The 24,304-nt window shown below is 44.4% G+C and overlaps 2 protein-coding genes across 2 annotated transcripts; one reads left to right on the plus strand and one right to left on the minus strand.

Moving 5' to 3' along the window:
- The first annotated feature begins 15,150 nt into the window (after nucleotides 1-15,150).
- Nucleotides 15,151-18,719, plus strand: LOC124671525. The gene has a single exon (XM_047207890.1). The coding sequence runs from the start codon at nucleotides 15,151-15,153 to the stop codon at nucleotides 18,496-18,498; it is 3,348 nt and encodes a 1,115-aa protein (XP_047063846.1). The 3' UTR covers nucleotides 18,499-18,719.
- Nucleotides 18,720-20,939: 2,220 nt separating this feature from the next.
- Nucleotides 20,940-21,425, minus strand: LOC124671526 (glycine-rich protein DOT1-like). The gene has a single exon (XM_047207891.1). It carries the CDS (start codon nucleotides 21,423-21,425, stop codon nucleotides 20,940-20,942), a length of 486 nt encoding a protein of 161 aa, XP_047063847.1.
- Between the last annotated feature and the right edge of the window lie 2,879 nt (nucleotides 21,426-24,304).

Below are 24,304 nucleotides of genomic sequence, written 5' to 3' on the forward strand. Positions count from 1 at the left end.
TTGTCTTTTTTGCCCTGGTGTCCATGGGAATCATTTTGTGTCCAACCATTTTTTTTACGAGTACAAACTTGATCATCTTCTATTTCCAGGAAGATTCAATTTTTTTTTTAACTTATTTAAATTATTATAATTTTTTTGGTCTATGGGGGTGCGTTGCACCCAAGAGCCAAAAGTCCGCGTTAATAGTATCATATACTAGTATCATGCATATGATACTTTTCTATGATACTATCTCTCTAGTGGGTGGTATTATAGAGTAGTATCATAACCTTCTAAATTTATTATTTTGTAGAATCTCAATGTAAATCTATGTACAAGATCTATTTGGCATTTACTTTTCTCGTAACGTGCGCTATGATACAGTATCCACCTATGTTAGTACTCTAATCATATCTCTCCTCCTTAATTAGATGTCACATCATCATTTTTGTGGACCTAGGATGCATGATACTCCCTTCGTCCTAGCTTGTAAGTCACATTTTTTGAATATCTTGGCCCAAGGTACTAGCTGATTGAGTCTCATTTTCTCTCTCATTGGTGCATGCAGCCACTTTCTCTCTCTCATTGGTGCATGTATTCTCTTTCTCCATCATTGGTGCATGCAACCCCTTTCTCTCCCTCATTAAATAAAATTATGCCTTAGAGGTGGGGGTTATGAGACAAATAGTTTTTGGAAATGTGACTTACATTCTAGGACGGAGGGAGTACTACCTATGATACTAGCACTATGACCAACCTAAGGGTGGAAGGCCAACCAAGATTGGATATAGCTGGTTTCACTTTTTACCCAACAAATATGTATGTGTAACACATATTACCTCATATGGTGGAACTTCAACCAAAATATTCCATGTAGGAGATTTTGGACATGGTATTTCGCTTGCTTTTGTTAGATAGGGCTGGCATATTACATCGACGTGGTGTGACAAAAATGTGTAAAGATCATGTGTCCAAACTTATCTTAGGGCATCTCGAGCGGCCCGACGCAACTAGACTGCGCCTGTCTGCTTTGGTCTGTGCAGATAGTAGGACACAAAAACCCCAACCCAGCGACCAACGCAAACCGACCAACATGTCCTCGGCGACCTATTTGCATCCCAAATTTGGACACCAAATGCGTCGGCGCGGACACAACACGCAATTTTTTTTTGAAAGAGGGTTACATCGTGCTAAACATTTAAAAAAAGGGTTAAGAGATGTGGGCAAATTTCTTCCAACCGGCCATGGTGATGAGGAAAGAAGTGGTGCGACACATCGATCTCAACGTCTCCAAGGTGGAGCGGAAGACCCAAAGTAGCTTCTAACTGGAGTTCGTCCTCGGCACCTGATGATTGGCGGCCGACTCAAGATGCTAGTGTGCGGCAACTCCGTGCGTTGACGCGGATGAGGCGTCATGTTATGCTCAACCTCCATCGGAGGCTCTCGGTAGGTCACACAACGGCGCTCCACACCCTCCCCGCTCCAAGTGGTTTCGTCCCAGGAGCCAGCGAGGAAGTCCGTCGCTAGAGGCCTTGCATCAGCGGCGACCAAGGACCTGATTGCTTTCTCTCGTATATCTATAGGGTCATTTTTGCTTATTTTCAAGACTGGTATGTAACCGTCCTTGATATATGAAGCACCTAGGCCTCTTGGGGCATTTCCCGTTAAAAAAAAGATACAAATCAATATCAATAGATGGACCACTAAAAATAGTTTCATGGTGTCTTATTAAATATAGTAGATGTTGATATTTTTCTCCATATTCTTAGTCAAACTTTGTAAAATTTGATTTTTTTACTATATTTATATGTCTTATATTTTGGAGTGGAAGTACTATGAAAAATCAGTATATGATATACTCTTTTTTTAACTCGATATATGGTGTATCTAATAAAACTAAATTGATGCTCTAAATGTTCTTTGCAATTTGATCAAATTTATAGTAGTTTTACTTAGAGCAAAATTAGAACTATGATTATTTTGAAATGGAGGAAGTGATATGCAGCATTGTATCTTCTCCTGTGTCACCACTCACGGAAGAATAATTCAGTGGGATATGAGAGCTTCCACGGTTACCAACAACTGGTCAATGCGGCCGAACGAGTATCGGGCGGGCGATACGAGTTCGTGTGAGTTCGGGCAGCAGCGCAATTAGTCAAGGGACGACACTCCAGAGTCAGTCTAAAACACCGATGCGCGCCATTTTTTTGGCTGGTATGAGCGTTTCGTGGAAGAGTTGCGCGCCAAAAAGTTGTAAAAACACTGTCCCGCTTTGGATGCTGCCTTCTTCCTTGGGCCTGCCGATGCACGTGTCGCCCTTCTGCTTCCGGTGACAGTGGGACGCTATCACTCTGCCAGATCGTCCCACACATCTGACCCAAGGAGGCGATGCAGTGAAGTATATGGTTTGGTGGAAAACATAAATAGCGGAGCCGTTTCTAATCCATTTTTTTGTCCTTCTGCTTAGGACATCTCCAGCGGCGCGACCCGACCGTTTGCGTCCGCACGGACCGGAAATGCGTCTGGCACCACCTCCAGCGGGGCGACGCAAAGTGACCGGGCCGTCCGCGGAGACGCAAACCTGGTCCAAATATGCGCCAGGTTTGCGTTTCCGCGGACGCTCGGCGGTCGCACTGAGCGTCCGCTCGCGTCCCCACGGGCCCTCATGGCAGCGACCTAGGTTCGATCGGCCTCGAATTCACAATGCGCGCCGGTGTGGCAACCGCGGCGACCAACCGCCGCAATGGAGCGCCGAACCGCCGCGGAAGAGCCACTGCCGGCATCTTCGTTTTACGCGCCGCCGTTAATCCGCGCACATTATAACCCCCGCGTCTACGGTAATTCAAGTTCAACCGCCTCCTTTTTCTTCCTCTTCTTATTCTTCTTCTTCTCCAACACCGGCACGTCATGAGCGACTACACGCTGCCGTCCGACTCGGAGAGCGAGGGCAAGTCGCCCGGATTCCTGCATTGGTGGGAATCGCCGGCGACGCCAAGCGATCCGGGCTCCACGCCCGGCTACCCTACCTCCACACCGAGTGAGGACTAGGAGGATGGAGGCGGCAATGGCAGCGAAGGCCGGGAGGAGGACGGAGGCGGCGCGCGCCGGCCGACGCCGACGACGAGGAGGAGGGCCAGGAGGAGGAGGACTCCGATAGCAAGTTCGCCCGATTGGAGGCGCAGGAGGCGGCAAACGACAAGGCGGCGGCAAGGAAGAAGTCCAGGGCGCTGGCGCGGACGGCGCGTCGTCGTCCGTTCACCGACGACGACGACGAAGACGCCATTTCTTCCAGTTTCAACTCCTCGACGGGCGCGTCGTCCTCCAGTTCCGACGACGAGGTGATAAGCAAGAGGCGGAGGAGTTTCCACGACGACGACTGATACGTCTCCGACGTATCGATAATTTCTTATGTTCCATGCCACATTATTGATGTTATCTACATGTTTTATGCACACTTTATGTCATATTCGTGCATTTTCTGGAACTAACCTATTAACAAGATGCCGAAGTGCCGGTTCCTGTTTTACTGCTGTTTTTGGTTTCGAGAAATCCTAGTAACGAAATATTCTCGGAATCGGACGAAATCAAGACCCAGGTTCCTATTTTCACCGGAAGCATCCAGAACACACGAGAGGGACCAGAGGGGAGGCACTGGGCCCCCAGACCATAGGCCGGCGCGGCCCAGGCCCTGGCCGCGCCGCCCTATGGTGCCGCCGCCTCTTCGACCCTCTGACGCTGCCCTTCCGCCTACTTAAAGCCTCCGTCGCGAAAACCACGATGCGAAAAACCACGATACGGAAAACCTTCCGGAGCCGCCGCCATCGCGAAGCCAAGATCCGGGGGACGGGAGTCTCCGTTCCGGCACCTCGCCGGAGCGGGGAAGTGCCCCGGAAGGCTTCTCCATCGACACCGCTGCCATCTCCGCCGCCATCTTCATCACCGCTCGCTGCTCCCATGAGGAGGGAGTAGTTCTCCATCGAGGCTCGGGGTCATGCCGGTAGCTATGTGGTTCATCTCTCTCCTATGTACTTCAATACAATAATCTCATGAGCTGCCTTACATGATTGAGATTCATATGATGATGCTTGTAATCTAGATGCCATTGTGCTAGTCAAGTGAGTTTTACTTATGTGATCTCCGGGAGACTCCTTGTCCCACGTGTGTAAAGGTGACGAGTGTGTGCACCGTGTGGGTCTCTTAGGCTATATTTCACAGAATACTTACTCACTCGTTATGAATGGCGTAGTGAAGTGCTTATTTATATCTCTTTATGATTGCAATGTGTTTTGTATCACGATTTATCTATATGCTACTCTAGCAATGTTATTAAAGTAGTTTTATTCCTCCCGCACGGTGTAATGGTGACGAGTGTGTGCATCCGTGTTAGTACTTGGCGTAGGCTATGATTATGATCTCTTGTAGATTGTGAAGTTAATTATTGCTATGATAGTATTGATATGATCTATTCCTCCTACATAGTGTGAAGGTGACGAGTGTGCATGCTTTGTGTTAGTACTTGGTTTAGTCGTGTTGATCTTTCTTGCACTCTAAGGTTATTTAAATATGAACATTGAATTGTGGAGCTTGTTAACTCCGGCATTGAGGGTTCGTGTAATCCTACGCAATGTGTTCATCATCCAACAAGAGTGTAGAGTATGCATTTATCTATTATGTTATGTGATCAATGTTGAGAGTGTCCACTAGTGAAAGTCTAATCCCTAGGCCTTGTTCCTAAATATCGCTATCGCTGCTTGTTTCTTGTTTCTTGCGTTACTACTGCTGCGTTACTACTACTCATACTTATTCATACCACCTGTATTTCACTATCTCTTCGCCGAACTAGTGCACCTATTAGGTGTGTTGGGGACACAAGAGACTTCTTGCTTTGTGGTTGCAGGTGAAAGGACACGGATGTCGCCTAGAGGGGGGGTGAATAGGCGATTTAAAACTTTTACGAGATGGGATTAACAAATGCGGAATAAAACTAGCGTTTACTTTGTCAAGCCCAAAGCCTATAAACTATGGTTCACCGATGTGCACCAACAACTTATGCTAAGCAAGACAAGCAACTTATGTGATAGCAAGATATATATATAACTTCAAGCACGATGGCTATCACAAAGTAAAGTGCATAAGTAAAGAGCTCGGGTATAGAGATAACCGAGGCACGCGGGAGACGATGATTTATCCCGGAGTTCACACTCTTGCGAGTGCTAATCTCCGGTGGAGAGGTGCGGTTGCTTAGTGCTCCCGAACGCCACAAGAGGCTAACCTTGAGGTGTGGTTGCTCGATGCACACCAACGCCACAAAGGCCTCACCCCAAGATGCGGTACTCACACCACACACCGAACGCCACGAAGGCGCCTCACCTAGATCTCCGGTGACCCTCGCCACAAAGGCCTAGGTCACGGTTCCACTAAGGGATTTCCTTCGAGGCGGAAACCGGGCCTTACACAAAGATTGGGGCACACATCCACAACTTAATTGGAGGCTCCCAACAAATCGCCACAAAGGCCTAGAATCGCGTCTAGGGTTCCAAGAACCCAAGAGTAACAACCTTCTTGCTTTCACCTCCACGAATCACCGTGGAGAACTCAAACCGATGCACCAAATGCAATGGCAAGAACACCACAAAGATGCTCAAGTCCTTCTCTCTCAAATTCCAACAAAGCTACAAAAGCTATTGGGGGAATAAGAGAGGAAGAACAAAGGAATTCACAAAGAACACCAAGATCAAGATCTAGAGAGTTCCACTCACAAAGAGATGGATTTGATTGGTAGAAATGTAGATCTAGATCTCCTCTCTCTTTTCCCTCAAGAATATGCAAGAATCATGGGAGGAATCAAGAACTAGGGCAAGCTTTGAAGGACAACAATGGAGGGGAGAGAGAGAGAGTGAACCAACCAGCCCAAGGAGGAAGAAGGGGGTCTTATATACCCCCTCCCAACGAAATATGACCGTTTGGGGTCTCCCGGGCCGGAAAATCCGCCCCGGGCCGGATAATCCGCCCCCGAAATCGCCCCTGGACTCGGGCCGGATATTTGGCCGGATATTGTCCATGTTTTGGCCTTCGGGCCGGATTATCCGCCCCCGGAAAACTGCGAGAATCACCAAAACTAAAACGGGCATAACTTTTGCATCCGGACTCCGATTTTGATGATCTTGGGCTTGTTTTGAAGCTAGGAACAAGCTCTACAAGATCATGCAGGAAACCATCATAGTCCAACAAGGGAGGATAGAAACAAATGATGAAAGGTTTGACCTATCTAAAAAAGACATACCGGTAAAACCTCCAATCTTGAAAATGCAACAAGTTGCCCGTGCAAAAACCATTCTTGATGAACTAGAGCTTGTCATGAGAATAAGCACAAGCTCTAAATCATCACATGGATAAGATCCAAATGACAACCAAGAAAGATGATGAACCAAACTCGAAAACGCAACAAGTGATCTATGCGAAATCCGTTTTCGATGAACTAGAGCTTGTCATGAGAATAAGCACAAGCTCTAAAACATCACATGGATAAGGTCCAAATGACAACCAAGAAAGATGATGCAAGGATGCAAAGGTTTGAGCTCTCTCCGAACGATACGATCGAGTTACTCACTCGAGAGCCCTCTTGATAGTACGGCAACTAAACTATAAACCGGTCTCCAACTACACTATGAGACCGGTGAGAAAGAAACCCTATCAAGAGCAAACCTTATACTTGCGCATTCCACTTGAGCTTGATGACGACGATCTTGACCTCAACAAGATGGAACACATTTCTTGCTTGTGCTTGCTTGACGAAGTCTTGTAGATTGCTCCCCCATAAACCACCATGGGAGAGCTTCTTCTTCGGCGCATCTTCGCATAACCATGACCACCATGTGGATTGCTCCCCCATAATTCACCATGGGAGAGCTTCTTCTTCGGCGCATCTTCACATATCCATGATCACCATATGGATGGCAAGACTCAAGCAAAGGATCTCTTCGAGATGGCTCATCTTGAACTTGCACATCATTTCTCCATGGCAAGCTTCAAGCTTATGAACTATTCGAGTTGGCTCATCTTGAACTTGCACTACATTTCTTCATTCTTCATCATGTTGATGTCTTGAAGTAACTTGAGGGCTCACTTCATCTTCATCTTCAAGACATACTTGACACTTGATATCCTTCATCAATTTCTTCTTATTGCAACCTTGAAGCCAACATATGGTTCAAGAATTGCCTATGAACAACTCCTACAAATATAACTCAATGCAAACATTAGTCCATAGGGATTGTCATTAATTACCAAAACCACACATGGGGGCTCCATGCACTTTCAGCAGGGTTGCATGAGAGGGATATCTTTGACCTCTTCCTCCCTGAGTTCGATAAACCTTGGGTGATCCACTTAAGGGAAAACTGCTGCTGTTCTACAAACCTCTGCTCTTGGAGGCCCAACACCTGTCTACAAGAATAGAAGCTCCCGTAGACATCAAGCACTTTTCCGGCGCCGTTGTCGGGAGGAAAGGTAAAAAGTCACTCATACTCCGGTTCCGAGTAACGAGTACTTTTCCGGCGCCATTGTGTTTGTGCTCGAAGCTATTTCCTTTAGATCCTGCAATTGCATCTTTTTGTTTCTTGTTTACACTAGTTTGGCATAATGGACAACAATGAGCTTCTTATTCTATTTGCCGATTTAAAACATGGATTGTTTGATGCGAAAATTAAAAAACCTATGAAATCTTATTTGCATGCTGGTAGTAATATTAGTATGAACGCTTTGAACACCATTGTTGATAATAATGTAGAAAGTTCTAAGCTTGGGGAAGCTGGTTTTTATGATCTTTTTAGTCCCCCAAGCATTGATGAGAAAATTTTCTTTGATGATATTTTGCCTCGTATTTATGATGATTATAATGATAGTGGTCTTTTGTTGCCACCTACTATGGAGAGTAAATTTTGTTGTGATTATACTATGCCTCCTACACTTGATGAGAATAATAATGATAGCTACTTTGTTGAATTTTCTCCACTACAACTAATAAAATTGATTATGTTTATGTGGAGAGTAATAATTTTATGCATGAGACTCATGATAAGAATGCTTTATGTGATAGTTATATTGTTGAGTTTGCTCATGATGCTACTGAAAGTTATTATGAGAGAGGAAAATATGGTTGTGGAAATTTTCATGTTACTAAAATGCCTCTCTATGTGCTGAAATTTTTGAAGCTACACTTGTTTTATCTTCCTATGCTTGTTACTTTGCTCTTCATGAACTTGTTTACTTACAAGATTCCTATGCATAGGAAGCATGTTAGGCTTAAATGTGTTTTGAATTTGCCTCTTGATGCTCTCTTTTGCTTCGAATACTATTTCTTGCGAGTGCATCATTAAAACTGCTGAGCCCATCTTAACGGCTATAAAGAAAGAACTTCTTGGGAGATAACCCATGTGTTATTTTGCTACAGTACTTTATTTTATATTTGTGTCTTGGAAGTTGTTTACTACTGTAGCAACCTCTCCTTATCTTAGTTTTGTGTTTTGTTGTGCCAAGTAAAGTCGTTGATAGCAAGGTTGATACTAGATTTGGATTACTGCGCAGAAACAGATTTCTTGCTGTCATGAATCTGGGTCTAATCCTCTGTAGGTAACTCAGAAAATTATGCAAATTTACGTGAGTGATCCTCAGATATGTACGCAACTTTCATTCAATTTGGGCATTTTCATTTGAGCAAGTCTGGTGCCTTAATAAAATCCATTTTTACGGACTGTTCTGTTTTGACAGATTCTGCCTTTTATTTCGCATTGCCTCTTTTGCTATGTTGGATGAATTTCTTTGATCCATTAATGTCCAGTAGCTTTATGCAATGTCCAGAAGTGTTAAGAATGATTGTGTCACCTCTGAACATGTTAATTTTTATTGTGCACTAACCCTCGAATGAGTTGTTTCGAGTTTGGTGTGGAGGAAGTTTTCAAGGGTCAAGAGAGGAGGATGATATACTATGATCAAGAAGAGTGAAAGCTCTAAGCTTGGGTATGCCCCGGTGGTTCACCCCTGCATATTTCAAGAAGACTCAACCATCTAAGCTTGGGGATGCCCAAGGCATCCCCTTCTTCATCGACAACATTATCAGGTTCCTCCCCTGAAACTATATTTTTATTCCGTCACATCTTATGTACTTTACTTGGAGCGTCTGTGTGCTTTTGTTTTTGTTTTTGTTTGAATAAATGCTTGTGTGGGAGAGAGACACGCTCCGCTGGTTCGTATGAACACATGTGTTCTTAGCTTTCAATTTTCATGGCGAAGGTTGAAATTGCTTCGTTAATTGTTATATGGTTGGAAACGGAAAATGATACATGTAGTAAATTGCTAAAATGTCTTGGATAATTTGATACTTGGCAATTGTTGTGCTCATGTTTAAGCTCTTGCATCATATACTTTGCACCCATTAATGAAGAAATATTTAGAGCTTGCTAATTTGGTTTGCATATTTGGTTTCTCTAGAGTCTAGATAACATCTAGTATTGAGTTTTGAACAACAAGGAAGACGGTATGGAGTCTTATAATGTTTACAATATGTCTTTTATGTGAGTTTTGCTGTACCGTTCATCCTTGTGTTTGTTTCAAATAACCTTGCTAGCCCAAACCTTGTATCGAGAGGGAATACTTCTCATGCATCCCAAATACTTGAGCCAACCACTATGCCATTTGTGTCCACCATACCTACCTACTAAATGGTATTTCTCCGCCATTCCAAAGTAAATTGCTTGAGTGCTACCTTTAAAATTCCATCATTCACCTTTGCAATATATAGCTCATGGGACAAATAGCTTAAAAACTGTTGTGGTATTGAATATGTACTTATGCACTTTATCTCTTATTAAGTTGCTTGTTGTGCGATAACCATGCTTCTGGGACGCCATCAACTATTGTTTGTTGAATATCATGTGAGTTGCTATGCATGTCCGTCTTGTCCGAAGTAAGAGAGATCTACCACCTTTATGGTTGGAGCATGCATATTGTTAGAGAAGAACTTTGGGCCGCTAACTAAAGCCATGATTCATGGTGGAAGTTTCAGTTTTGGACACATATCCTCAATCTCATATGAGAATGATAATTGTTGCCACATGCTTATCCATTAAAGAGGAGTTCATTATCTGTTGTCCATGTTGTCCCGGTATGGATGTCTAAGTTGAGAATAATCAAAAGCGAGAAATTCGAAATGCGAGCTTTCTCCTTAGATCTTTGTACAGGCGGCATGGAGGTACCCCATTGTGACACTTGGTTAAAACATGTGCATTGCAAAGATCCGGTAGTCCAAGCTAATTAGGACAAGGTGCGGGCACTATTAGTATACTATGCATGAGGCTTGCAACTTGTAAGATATAACTTTCATAACTCATATGCTTTATTACTACCGTTGACAAAATTGTTTCATGTTTTCAAAATCAAAGCTCTAGCACAAATATAGCAATCGATGCTTTTCCTCTTTGAAGGACCATTCTTTTTACTTTTATGTTGAGTCAGTTCACCTATCTCTCTCCACCTCAAGAAGCAAACACTTGTGTGAACTGTGCATTGATTCCTACATACTTGCATATTGTACTTGTTATATTACTCTATGTTGACAATTATCCATGAGATATACATGTTACAAGTTGAAAGCAACCGCTGAAACTTAATCTTCCTTTGTGTTGCTTCAATGCCTTTACTTTGAATTATTGCTTTATGAGTTAACTCTTATGCAAGACTTATTGATGCTTGTCTTGAACTACTATTCATGAAAAGTCTTTGCTTTATGATTCAGTTGTTTACTCATGTCATTACCATTGTTTTGATCGCTGCATTCATTACATATGTTTACAATATGATCAAGGTTATGATGGCATGTCACTTCAGATTTTATCTTTGTTATCGTTTTACCTGCTTCGGGACGAGCGGAACTAAGCTTGGGGATGCTGATACGTCTCCGATGTATCGATAATTTCTTATGTTCCATGCCACATTATTGATGTTATCTACATGTTTTATGCACACTTTATGTCATATTCGTGCATTTTCCGGAACTAACCTATTAACAAGATGCCGAAGTGCCGGTTCTCGTTTTCTGCTGTTTTTGGTTTCAGAAATCCTAGTAACAAAATATTCTCGGAATCGGACGAAATCAAGACCCATGTTCCTATTTTCACCGGAAGCATCCAGAACACACGAGAGGGACCAGAGGGGGGGCACTGGGCCCCCAGACCATAGGCCGGTGCGGCCCAGGCCCTGGCCGCGCCGCCCTATGGTGCCGCCGCCTCTTCGACCCTCTGACGCTGCCCTTCCGCCTACTTAAAGCCTCCGTCGCGAAAACCCTGATGCGAAAAACCACGATACGGAAAACCTTCCAGAGCCGCCGCCATCGCGAAGCCAAGATCTGGGGGACAGGAGTCTCTGTTCCGGCACCCTGCCGGAGCGGGGAAGTGCCCCCGGAAGGCTTCTCCATCGACACCGCTGCCATCTCCACCGCCATCTTCATCACCGCCGCTGCTCCCATGAGGAGGGAGTAGTTCTCCATCGAGGCTCGGGGCTGTACCGGTAGCTATGTGGTTCATCTCTCTCCTATGTACTTCAATACAATAATCTCATGAGCTGCCTTACATGATTGAGATTCATATGATGATGCTTGTAATCTAGATGTCATTGTGCTAGTCAAGTGAGTTTTACTTATGTGATCTCCGGAGACTCCTTGTCCCACGTGTGTAAAGGTGACGAGTGTGTGCACCGTGTGGGTCTCTTAGGCTATATTTCACAGAATACTTACTCACTGTTATGAATGGCGTAGTGAAGTGCTTATTTATATCTCTTTATGATTGCAATGTGTTTTGTATCACGATTTATCTATGTGCTACTCTAGCAATGTTATTAAAGTAGTTTTATTCCTCCTGCACGGTGTAATGGTGACAGTGTGTGCATCCGTGTTAGTACTTGGCGTAGGCTATGATTATGATCTCTTGTAGATTGTGAAGTTAATTATTGCTATGATAGTATTGATATGATCTATTCCTCCTACATAGTGTGAAGGTGACAGTGTGCATGCTGTGTTAGTACTTGGTTTAGTCGTGTTGATCTTTCTTGCACTCTAAGGTTATTTAAATATGAACATTGAATTGTGGAGCTTGTTAACTCCGGCATTGAGGGTTCGTGTAATCCTACGCAATGTGTTCATCATCCAACAAGAGTGTAGAGTATGCATTTATCTATTCTGTTATGTGATCAATGTTGAGAGTGTCCACTAGTGAAAGTCTAATCCCTAGGCCTTGTTCCTAAATATCGCTATCGTTGCTTGTTTACTTGTTTTCTTGCGTTACTATCGCTGCGTTACTACTACTCATACTTATTCATACCACCTGTATTTCACTATTTTTTCGCCGAACTAGTGCACCTATTAGGTGTGTTGGGGACACAAGAGACTTCTTGCTTTGTGGTTGCAGGGTTGCATGAGAGGGATATCTTTGACCTCTTCATCCCTGAGTTCGATAAACCTTGGGTGATCCACTTAAGGGAAAACTGCTGCTGTTCTACAAACCTCTGCTCTTGGAGGCCCAACACTGTCTACAAGAATAGAAGCTCCCGTAGACATCAACGACGACGCAGGGCCTTCTAACAAGAAGGCCAAAAAATAGTTTTAGTTTATATGTTTTTAAATTTCTTCTTCTTTGTATGTTAAATATGTTTGAATCTAGTCGATTGAAGTATCCGGTTAATTGTTTAGGCTATAATCTATTCGATTGGACCAACATGACATCATGAGTACATCTTTTTCGCGTTTAAAACTTGATCATTCAACTAAATTGAAAAGAAGTAGCAAAAAAAAAAAGTTCATGTCCAAAATGCGTCGGACCGCTGGAGGTAGCCCCTGACGCAAATGGACATTTCGCCCCTCGCGATCATTTTGGCGTCCACGGGGCGACGCAAATGGACGCTCGCGACCACTTTTGAGCGTCCGAAATGCGTCGCGCCGCTGGAGATGCCCTTACGAATCTACCATTTCAAAACGATCTGTCGGACCGGCGACGATTTATGGTTCAAGATAGGGAATTATTCCTCCCGTGCTAAAAAAGTACTACAGTACTAGCCAAGCCATCACTTTCCTTGGTTAAAGACAATTCCCAATAAGCTATTGTGATACAAGGTGCTGATAAAATTGCGTATTAGAAAAAGCAATAATGAGGGTTCTCCAAGTTTGTTTGTCAGCCGCAATACAATGGCTACGCGGTCGCCGCATCCATTAAAACAATTAACCAACTTCGACAAAGTACCAATACTAATATTTCAGAGAACACAACCGAACTGCCTCGTTACGTTGTTGGGGAAACAATTGTACGAACCATCATTACTGAAGGCGTAATATTTGGGACAAAATTGCGATGACCATCATCCTTTTGCAACCTTTATAAATTCTAAAATTGTTCTCACGAAGTAAGAGCCGACTATACCTAGAAATTTTCAATCTTTCGACACTGTCATCGACGCCGGGAAGGAGATATCGTCGTCAAACAATAGGTCAAATATGGTTTATTGTATACTATGACATCTCCATTTACATGGAGGCAAAAGAAAAACGGCAACCAAAACGTTAACCTAGTCTCTTGAAAACACTGCTTTCATTAAAAACCGAACTCATAGACCGGGCCCCACCCCTCCCAACACCGACGAAGCTAGCAGAAAACTAACTTATAGAGGAGGCCGAGGTGGAGGCGGCGAGTAGGTTTAGAGAGGCTGGGAGAAAGACAGACAAAGCCACGTCCGTTAGGACATGATGTTTTGTCTCGTCTAAATGCATCTATTACGAAAATACATTTTAATTCCATTTAAAAATATAAAAATTTACGAAAAGAAACTCTGCGTGTATATCCAAACATTCTATGTTTGCTCACAAAGTTCTACCGGAAAATACATTTTGTATGGCCTATATTAAAGGACAAAAATCTCGTGACAAGCTACTTTGAATCCCCAAAATTATCTTTTAACGTACTTGACACCTTTCTATGCAAAGTCTTATGGTGTTACTATGTACGTGACCCCCCATTTTAAGGGATAAACAAAATTGCCAATACCATGTCATTGAGTAGTTCTGTTTTAATGCCAATATGGAGGTATACCAAAGGAAACTGAGAAAGTTCTCCGTTCACCTTTTTTTTAGAAACACACGAACATACGCATACACTCACCCCTGTTAGCTCACATGTACACCCTACTCCTATTAGCATCTTCAGAGAGTGAGCCGATGGATTGGATCTTGAAATTGACGCATTCACCACAAACATCTCGGTATCGACGAAAACTCCGTCTCACACTAAAAGAATATTCTGCATCTTGGATTGTACATGTTAATAATTTTGAATACATAAAGCTCTCATGTAACGGTATTAATTTTGGATTGTACAAGTTAATAATTATTTAACAAAAACATTTAGTCAAAATTTATCGTAGTTTGACTTTTGAAAAGAAAATATAAACCTTATTCATTGATTGAAACGGATGTACCAGCATGTTTTATGCGAAGGTGTTAAAAACTTTATTCAAATACGAATTCGATGGTATCATGCACAAGAGGGTAGTTAGCTGTTGCATCTAACGATGATTTAACTCTTGGCGCCGCATATCCAGGCGTAACCCGTTGCCGAAAATCACGCGCAAAACTGAATCCGATAATAAGCAAATCCTACAAAAAAGGAAAGGCCCCGAATTCGACTGAAATCCGGAATCACATTACACCTCTGCAGATTTGTATCCTGCTCCCGCATTCAACCGGGGACTAAGCAGATCATCATCATCAAGGCCTGCGAGGCCGCCGTCCGACTCAGCCAACCAACAACAAACCCCACCTCCCTCCCCACGTCCCGAGGCCGGGGCTCGGCGCGGTTCCCTCACCCTCTCCCTCCCTCCATCTCGGATCCGACCTCGCCGCCGCTCTCCCCCACCAACCAACCTCGCGCCGCGCCAAGCCCAGGCCCAGGCCCGCCGCTTCTCCCCGGAATCCCCGAGGCTACCGCGCGCCCTACCTCCGCCGCCGCCGCCGCCGCCGCATCCAGGTATGCATACGCGTAACCTCACCTTCGACGCCCTTTCCGTTCGATCCGTCCTGAGACCCTATCCGATCCGTTTCCTCCGCGTGCAGGGCCTGCGGCTTGTGGTGGGGCCATGCCGAAGAAGAAGCCAGTGGCGGCGGGCCTGACGGAGCCGGCGGTGCCGCCCAGGGCGGTCAGCGGGCGGAGGTACAAGGCGCTCGTGCCGTGGCGCTTCCAGCCCGGCTTCGCCAGGCGGCATGCCAACATCCCCGCCGCCGCCGCCGCCACGCCCAGAGGCAGCGTGGGCGGTTCTGGTGCCAAAGGCTGCGGATCCGCGCGCGTGGGAGGCCAGGGGGATCTCCAGCTGAGGAGAGGCACACGCAGCGCAGCCGCGAAGGGCTCCGATGGCGAGAAGATGGAGAACGGCGAGCTGATGACAGGCGGCGCGCGCATTTTGGTCGTGGATAGCTCCGGTGGCGGCATTGTGGTCGTGGATAGCCCTGATGGGGGCAAAATGGAGAATGGTGCCGCAGAGGATTGCCAGTCGAAGAGAGGCGCACTCGGTGCAGCTGCGAAGAGCTCTGCTGTCAGCACCCCTCTCAGCGGTGCCGGAAACGACAAGAGAGCCACTCGCAGTGCGACCGCGAGGAGCTCCGATGCGGAGAGAATGGAGACCGGCCCTCGCAGCGGTGCTGAAATGGATTGCCAGTTTAAGAGAGAGACACGCAGTGCAGCCGCGAAGAGCACCAGTGGGGGGAAAATGGAGAGTACTGCTCACAGTGGTGCCAAAAAGGGTTGCCAGTCCAAGAGAGGCACAGACAGTGCGATCGTGAAGAGCTCTCATGGGGAGAAATTGGTGAACGGCGCTCACGCCGGTGCCCAGAAGGATGGCGGTGAGATCTGCATGTCCGAGGGCTCAAAGAAGTCTGCTGTGGATGGGAATGCAACCGTGAAGAGCTCTAGTGGGGAGAAATTGGAGAATGGCGCTCACGCCAGTGTCCAGAAGGATTGTGGTGAGATCTGCATGAACGAGGGCTCAAAGAAGCCTCAGGTGGACGGGAGTGCGACCGTGAAGAGCTCTAGTGGGGAGAAATTGGAGAGCAGAGCTCACGCCGGTGTCCAGAAGGATGGCGGTGAGATCTGCATGTCCGAGGGTTCAAAGAAGTCTCATGTGGACATAAGTGTGACCGTGAAGAGCTCTAGTGGGGAGAAATTGGAGAATGGCGCTCCTGCCGGTGACCAGAAGGATGGCGGTGAGATCTGCATGTCTGAGGGCTCAAAGAAGTCTCACGTGAACGGGAGTGTGGCCGTGAAGAGCTCTAGTGGGGAGAAATTGGAGCACGCCGGTGCCCAGAAGGATGGCGGTGAGATCTGCATGTCCGAGGGCTCAAAGAAGTCTCATGTGGACCAGAATGCGACCGTGAAGAGCTCTAGTGGGGAGAAATTGGAGAACGGCGCTCACGCCGTTGCCCAGAAGGATTGCGGTGAGATCTGCATGCCCGAGGGCTCAAAGAAGTCTCATGTGAACGGGAGTGGGTTAAAGAGAAGCTGTTCTGCTGCAGATCTTGTGGGGGAGGAGCTGGAGGGCACGGGGAACAGGGCTGCCAAGAAGATCAATGTAGCAGCCAAAGGGTGCAGCTCTGCTGGTCCTGTAGGCAATGACAATGTCAGTTATTGCCGTAAGGGGCGGAAAGAAATAGTGCCATGGAGGTTCCAGATTGGGTACAAGCGGTCATTCTCGACAGCTTTCTGCTCCAATGGTGGATCTCCTGAAACTCCGGAATACAGGGCTCAAGGCAGCTCAACACAGTGCACTTCAGGAACTAGGAGTACTGTGAGGTGCTACGCAAGTCCCCATTCTGGTGTTAGAGTTTCAGCTGTGCGCAATTTCTCCTCAGGGAAAGGTGAGAAGGAAACCAGGACTGCATATAAAAAGATGAGATCTGACAACAATGATCATAATCAGGGAATGCCAGAAACTGGAGTTTCTCTTGCTAGGAAAACCGTCATGAAAACTTTGCAGGATTTTCAGTTAATTTACAAGAAGCTTTTGCATGAACTTGACAAGTCAAAGGAAGCACTTGACCTACAAGCTTACAAAATCTTCAGAGACAGGTTCCCTGCACAGTGTGATGATAAGAGATATGTTGGCAATGTGCCTGGAGTCCATGTTGGTGATATCTTTCATGTAAGGGTTGAGCTTTGTGTTGTCGGTCTTCATCGCCCACACCGGATAGGGATTGATCATATGAAGGACGCCAATGGTACTTGTATAGCTGTTAGCATCGTGGCATATGCACGGTTTTCTGATATCAAGAAAAATTTGGATGCCTTGGTGTATTCTGGATCAACGACAGCTACAATCAATCAGAAGATAGATGGTACCAATCTTGCACTGAAGAAGAGCATGGATACTAACACACCAGTCCGTGTTATCCATGGCTTCAGCACTAAGGGAAACGGCCAACGGAAGATGCTTATATATGGGGGTTTATATCTGGTTGAGAAATACTGGAGGGAGAGAGAAAGCGAAGATTGTTATGTTTATATGTTCCGCCTGAGAAGAATGGCAGGGCAGAAACATATTGACATTGAAGAGATTCTGAAATCTGCACACACTGAACCATATGATGGTGTTATCATGAAAGATATATCCCAAGGGCTGGAGAGAATCCCGATACCTGTTGTAAACTCAATATCTGATGAGTGCCCAATGCCCTATGTCTACATGTCACGCCTGAAATACCCTCGTAACTATCAGCCAGCTCCTCCAGCAGGCTGTGCTTGTGTAGGTGGATGTTCAGCCTCAAAACGGTGTGCTTGTGCAGCGAAAAATGGTGGGGACATCCCTTTCAATGATAAAGGCCGTATTATAGTAGCGAAGCCTCTTGTTTATGAGTGTGGACCTTCTTGCAAGTGTCCTCCTACATGCCATAACAGAGTCGGTCAAAAAGGCATGAAATTTCGGCTGCAAATCTTCAAGACCAAATCAATGGGTTGGGGCGTGAAAACCCTGGACTTTATACCAATTGGAAGCTTTGTTTGTGAATATATTGGCGAAGTTTTGGATGATGAAGAGGCACAGAAAAGGATGACTGATGAGTACTTATTTGCTATAGGGCATAACTATTATGATGAAGCCCTTTGGGAGGGTCTGTCAAGATCTATACCCTCACTTCAGAAGAGTCCTGGCGAAGATGAGGATGCTGGTTTTGCTGTCGATGCTTCAAATATGGGCAACTTTGCAAAATTTATCAACCATAGTTGTTCACCCAACCTTTATGCACAAAATGTCCTCTATGATCATGACGACAAGAGTGCGCCTCATATCATGTTCTTTGCCTGTGAGGATATTCCACCCGGTCAAGAGCTAGCATACCACTACAACTATGCAATTGACCAGGTTCATGATGCCAACGGTAACATCAAGAAGAAGAAATGCCTTTGTGGTTCTGTAGAGTGTGATGGCTGGCTGTATTAGGTTTAGAGTGTGATGCCTTTGTGCCTCTATGGAAGTTACTGTATTATCATTCATCCTTCTTCTAGCTTTCTGTATGTCCAATAAGTATCATCATTTAGGCTTCAAAAGAGCGCAAGGTTTCCCTTATTTCCTGATCCGATCATTGGTAACTTGATGAATCTATCTGTTTAGTACTTATAGTTCTAGCTTTCATGATGAAGATAGTTCTTAGATATAATGCAGCAATATTTTTTGTTCTTGATTTATTTTCTGATAACCCCTCCCAGTATGGTTCTGTGATTAATATTTCTGTGTATCCTCCAGTTACTAGAACTTTTTGTAGAAAAATTCCAGCACATGTTTTTAGGTGGAGATCCCTGGAGCATCATAAGAAAAGAATGTGATATCATGGTGTACACTTTGGAAAATTACTCTCTGTCCTTCTATAATATTTGTTACAAGTTTATTTTCAGGAAAAAAATAACATTTACATGTCATCAATTCTGAAAAAAGAAGGATATATTGATTTTCCATTATGCTGTGGAAGAATTTACACGAATGACGGACCACTGTTTGTCTTTAAAACTACTGAAGAATCAATTATTCTAGAATTTTATATTCATTGAACTGGTAGTAGGAGCAATCACATATTCACATATCAACAAAGATTTGAAAACCCTTAAATTTTCTATTGATCTAGAATCCAGATTTACAGTTTTTGACAGGTTAATAGTAAGAATTTGCCAGAAAATGAGCCCAGTCTGGAGTCCAGCCTAGAACTTGTTTGGTTAACCTTGGTATTGACTATCCCTGATTACTTGATTCAGAACATGCATGCATTGTTGATCCTGGAAGCATGATTCCTGACATGTGAGCCTGCATACAAGTGTCGTGAAGTCGGAAGATGGAATGGTAAGGGTGAGTTTAATGTCGTCGCTTACTTATACTTGTCAACAATATTTGTGATTTCTGCCCCCCTTTTCCATGGTTTTATAGTTCCAAATGCATTTGCAGCTGAATAATAAAACTGATTCATTTTCATAGATACAAGTGGAAGGTGTCCCAAACCAGTTAAAAAGTGTCCGTTCCTAGTCCTTTCTGTAGATTCTACCTTATGGATAGTGAAGTCCAGGGTGTTATATGCTTGTGTCTACAGGCAAAACCTTTGAATCCCAAAGCCTTCATATACCCTGTTCCAATGTGTATGTCTCTATGCTCATAATGAGAAGGAACTTTCTGGTGGAAAAGCTTTATGGGAGAAGAAGATACGGTTCATGCCATTTATGACATGTCCTACTGCTTGCATCTTGTTATTGGATAACAGCTGCACTAGCCTGAATATCATTTCTGCTGGATACTCTGTTGCTCCAGGCGTCCTAATTTCGTTGAGTTCTTTTTTTTTATGTGTGGGAATTTCGTTACTTCATTACTCTGCAAATTATCCACGTTTGGCTTTACAGCTTTGAGTCTGTGACCATGAATCATTAATGGCTATAGTATATTTTCAGAAGCAAAGTTCCATTATGAAATGAAGCAACTATGGCTCTGTGAAGTTATTGTGCTGCCTAGAGATCTAAAGCAACGGTGGAAGTGCTGGAAGCCTCGTCATTGAGAGACCAGTGGAAATCATCGACGATTTTGTGAAGCAGTGCAACAAGGAGTTGTGCTCAGCCTTGGATAATTGCGGGTATTGCTAAGCTGGGGTAGTTGCAGGATAGTTGTATTTCTCACTCAACGTTCTCAAAGCAAAACCCAGGTGTTGATTCAAGGTTGAGAAACTGTGACGTGACCCATGTAACTTTGGACTTTTGGGTGATGTGGTCTTGTGTCTGCAGAATCTTGAACTTTTTAGTAGCGTTTGTGTTGTGTATCAGTATGTGCTGCTGAGGTTAAGCGTTCGTTCTGTTGAGTGCCAAGCTACCAACTGCAGAGTGTATGCATGTTTCTCTCAGTGGAAGGGCATGGGATGTTCAGTCTGAGCAACTCTGGCTTTTAGTGTTTGTTTTTTTTGTCTTTATAAAACTTGAACCTGTAACCTGGGCACGATGCATCTTACCTCAGCAAAGAAGAAGGCACCCGCCTGTTCTGTTCCTGGGATTTTGCTGTAAAGCCACAAGACGCTGCGCAATGTCGAATGTTCGGTCATGATCTAGCATTACAGCACCACCAGCAAATCTTAAATATCCAAACATAATCATTTTTGTTCATACTGAAATATGATACTTGCTGCGAGTATATACAAAGATGGCACACATTATTCAAGGGTCAACATCCAGAACGAGCTACGGTCATTTCTGCTCACACTGAAATTTCATAGTACTAGCTCTTGCAAGATAACAAAGCTGAACCAGAGATGACCACATTGTCCTAAAACACCTGAAGGCCCAGATCGTTGTACTGCTACTATGCACTGTGCTGGCGTTCTTGATGACATCACGCCATGCCATACAGACGGCCCGGAGTCAGTTGCCGCCGCCGCCGCGCCCTCCGCGCGGTGGCCGTTGCGCCCCGCCGCCGAACCCTGCGCGCGCGCCCCAGCCTCCGTGGTCGCCCTCGAACGCCCCACCACCTGCTCCCCAGCCGCCGGGCCCGCCGCCCCATCCGTACCCGCCGGCGTGACCGCCAGCCCAGTCGTATCCGCCGCCCCAGCCGTACCTGCCAGCGTGGCCGCCGCGCCCACCGAAGCCGAAGCTTCCGCGCCCGCTCCCCCCTCCGCCTCCACCACCGCCGCCGCCGTAGCCGAACCCAAAGGCGGTGCCGCCGGGGCCCTGCTCTGAGCTGTGGCCGTAGGCCCAGCCGCCTCCAGGCCCCGAGGCCCACTCCCAGTCGTAGCTCCACGAGCCGCCGGGGCCGGAGCCCCGCCGTGACCCAGAATCGCCGGTCCATCCTGGCGGCAGCGGCGCCCGTGGCCGTGCCTGCCCGGGCTGGGGACCCCTCGGATTGTCCATGTCAGATGTCGTCGCCGGCGGGACTGCAGAGACTGAAATTCACAAATGGAGAGAATAGAGTAATGGCTGCTGACACTTCTGGGTCTTGGGCAGGGGCAGGTGTCCAGGTCTTTGTTTTCGCTCAAGTGAATTGCCGCTTCGTTTGCCAAAAACATGTTTCCTTTATTTCGATCCAGAATGCACTCATTACTCCACTACCTACCCTCTCGTGAGCTAACAAATGAAACAGTCCCGTTCATAATTAGCTCGCGTTCTAGGTTTAGTAAAGTTAAAATTTGTTATTTTTTTAAATATCTAGAAAAATATAGCAACATCTATCCCCGCAAAAAAATATTACTAAAATTTACCGCATCAGAATCGTCATAAAGTATATTTTAAATTATATGCATTTGATATTATGAATGTGGATGTTTTTCCTTCTATTCTTGATTAAATTTTACATTTTTTCTTGCTTTGGCTAAACCGAGAATGGCAGGTTATTATGAATAGAGGGACTACAGATACGAAATGTCACTTGAGCCTTATTTTCGAAGTATGTACTGTAATAGTTAGTGTATTTGTTTTGTACAACATAAAGAAAACACCCAATATGGCCATATGTAGTACCTTGTCTAAGCTCATACTCGTTTCATGATTTATTTCAAAACTAAACGGTTCTTTTTTTAGCCACACGCAAACTAGATCATTGCTGCATAAGTCACCTTTTTTTATCAGGTATATGATCCACTATTTATTGCAGGATAAACATACAACTTTTGAAATTCAAAATACCTCCTTCAACATGTGATGGAACAAGGTGAGCCATCTTAGGGCATGGCCAACAAGACTCAAAAAAAAAAAAAAAAAAGAGGATCAAAGCAGATCTCAACTAGAGGGGGTGAAAACATGACTACAAATTTTAACAAATTTCTTGATGTTAGGGAAGTACACATATAAAGGTCATCTAAAATACAAATATGTGCCAACTATATGGCAAGATTACTCCAACAAGTAAGATAAACAAGCTAAGAAATACTAGACAAAACTAAAAAGGGAAAAACACTAAGGGTAGAAATAACTAGGCTACGATCACCATGCGATTTATCCCAAAGTTCAAGATCTTAAAGGACTCTAATATCCATTTGAAGCCATGGCAAAGTAATTCCACATAGCCACATACACATGTCCTTCTTCTATGTGAATTTGCCCCAACAAAGTGTTGCCTCTTCTATTAAGAGTAGATCTTGAGCCAATATCTTGCCTTGAAAAACTTCCGAGGGATACACAAGCTTGTATGCTTTGAGTTGGCTCCAACTGTCTATGAGTCCCCACAATTCCAAATGTAACAACTCCGTGAGGAACTCGATAAGGGATTACACATTATCTTGGTAACATAGGCCCCTTCTTTCTTTTCTCCCACTTCGGTTTGAAATCAAAGGATGGGGGAAAGCACGGGGATACTAATTGGAGCTCTCGAGATACACAAGAAATGTGGACATATTAGATAAGATTGTTGTTCTATTTATTTTAGGATTAGTTGGGTATATAGATCCCACTTACATAATTTTGGCTTGGTAAAAATCTAGCTGTTAATTTTACCCGTGGTGTCATTCTATCCTACGTGGCAACCAAGCGGGAAATTAATAAAACCAAGACAATTCAGATAATGTTTGAGCAACTAAACGTGGCCAACAAGCCAAAGAAAAAGGGATGATAAAAATAGAAGGTCAAAATAAGAAAACACGAGCAAAGAAAATATCTAGCTTGGGGATTTTTTTTTTACTAATCCATCGTAGGCCCTGTAAACCGGGACGGAGGTAGCACGATATCAAGGGTAGACTTGATTATTGTCAAGAACCCCTATAGTGTTGGAGATATGCCCAAGAGGCAATAATAAAAGTAGTTATTATATATCTTTATGTTTATGATAAATGTTTATATACCATGCTATAATTGTATTAACCGAAACATTGATACATGTGTGATATGTAAACAACAAAGAGTCCCTAGTATGCCTCTTAACTAGCTTGTTGATTAATGGATAATTAGTTTCATAATCATGAACATTGGATGTTATTAATAACAAGGTTATATCATTGTATGAATGATGTAATGGACACACCCATTTAAGCGTAGCATAAGATCTCGTCATTAAGTTATTTGCTATAAGCTTTCGATACATAGTTACCTAGTCCTTATGACCATGAGATCATGTAAATCACTTATACCGGAAAGGTACTTTGATTACACCAAACGCCACTGCGTAAATGGGTGGTTATAAAGGTGGGATTAAGTATCCGGAAAGTATGAGTTGAAGCATATGGATCAAAAGTGGGATTTGTCCATCCCGATGACGGATAGATATACTCTGGGCCCTCTCGGTGGAATGTCGTCTAATGTCTTGCAAGCATATGAATAAGTTCATAAGAGACCACATACCACGGTACGAGTAAAGAGTACTTGTCGGAGACGAGGTTGAACAAGGTATAGAGTGATACCGAAGATCAAACCTCGGACAAGTAAAATATCGCGTGACAAAGGGAATTGGTATTGTATGTGAATGGTTCATTCGATCACTAAAGTCATCGTTGAATATGTGGGAGCCATTATGGATCTCCAGATCCCGCTATTGGTTATTGGTCGGAGTGAGTACTCAACCATGTCCGCATAGTTCACGAACCGTAGGGTGACACACTTAAAGTTGGATGTTGAAATAGTAGTACTTGAATATGGAATGGAGTTCGAATATTTGTCCGGAGTCCCGGATGAGATCCCGGACATCACGAGTGAAAGTATAGAGATGGTAAACCTAGAGGGGGGGTGAATAGGTTTCTACAAATTTTAATTCTTTCTTTGCAATATTAGGCTTTGCGGAATATAAAGATGAGCCTCAATGCAAC

The sequence above is a fragment of the Lolium rigidum genome, chromosome 7 (assembly GCF_022539505.1).
Source record: "Lolium rigidum isolate FL_2022 chromosome 7, APGP_CSIRO_Lrig_0.1, whole genome shotgun sequence".
In the NCBI taxonomy this organism is placed as follows: domain Eukaryota; kingdom Viridiplantae; phylum Streptophyta; class Magnoliopsida; order Poales; family Poaceae; genus Lolium; species Lolium rigidum.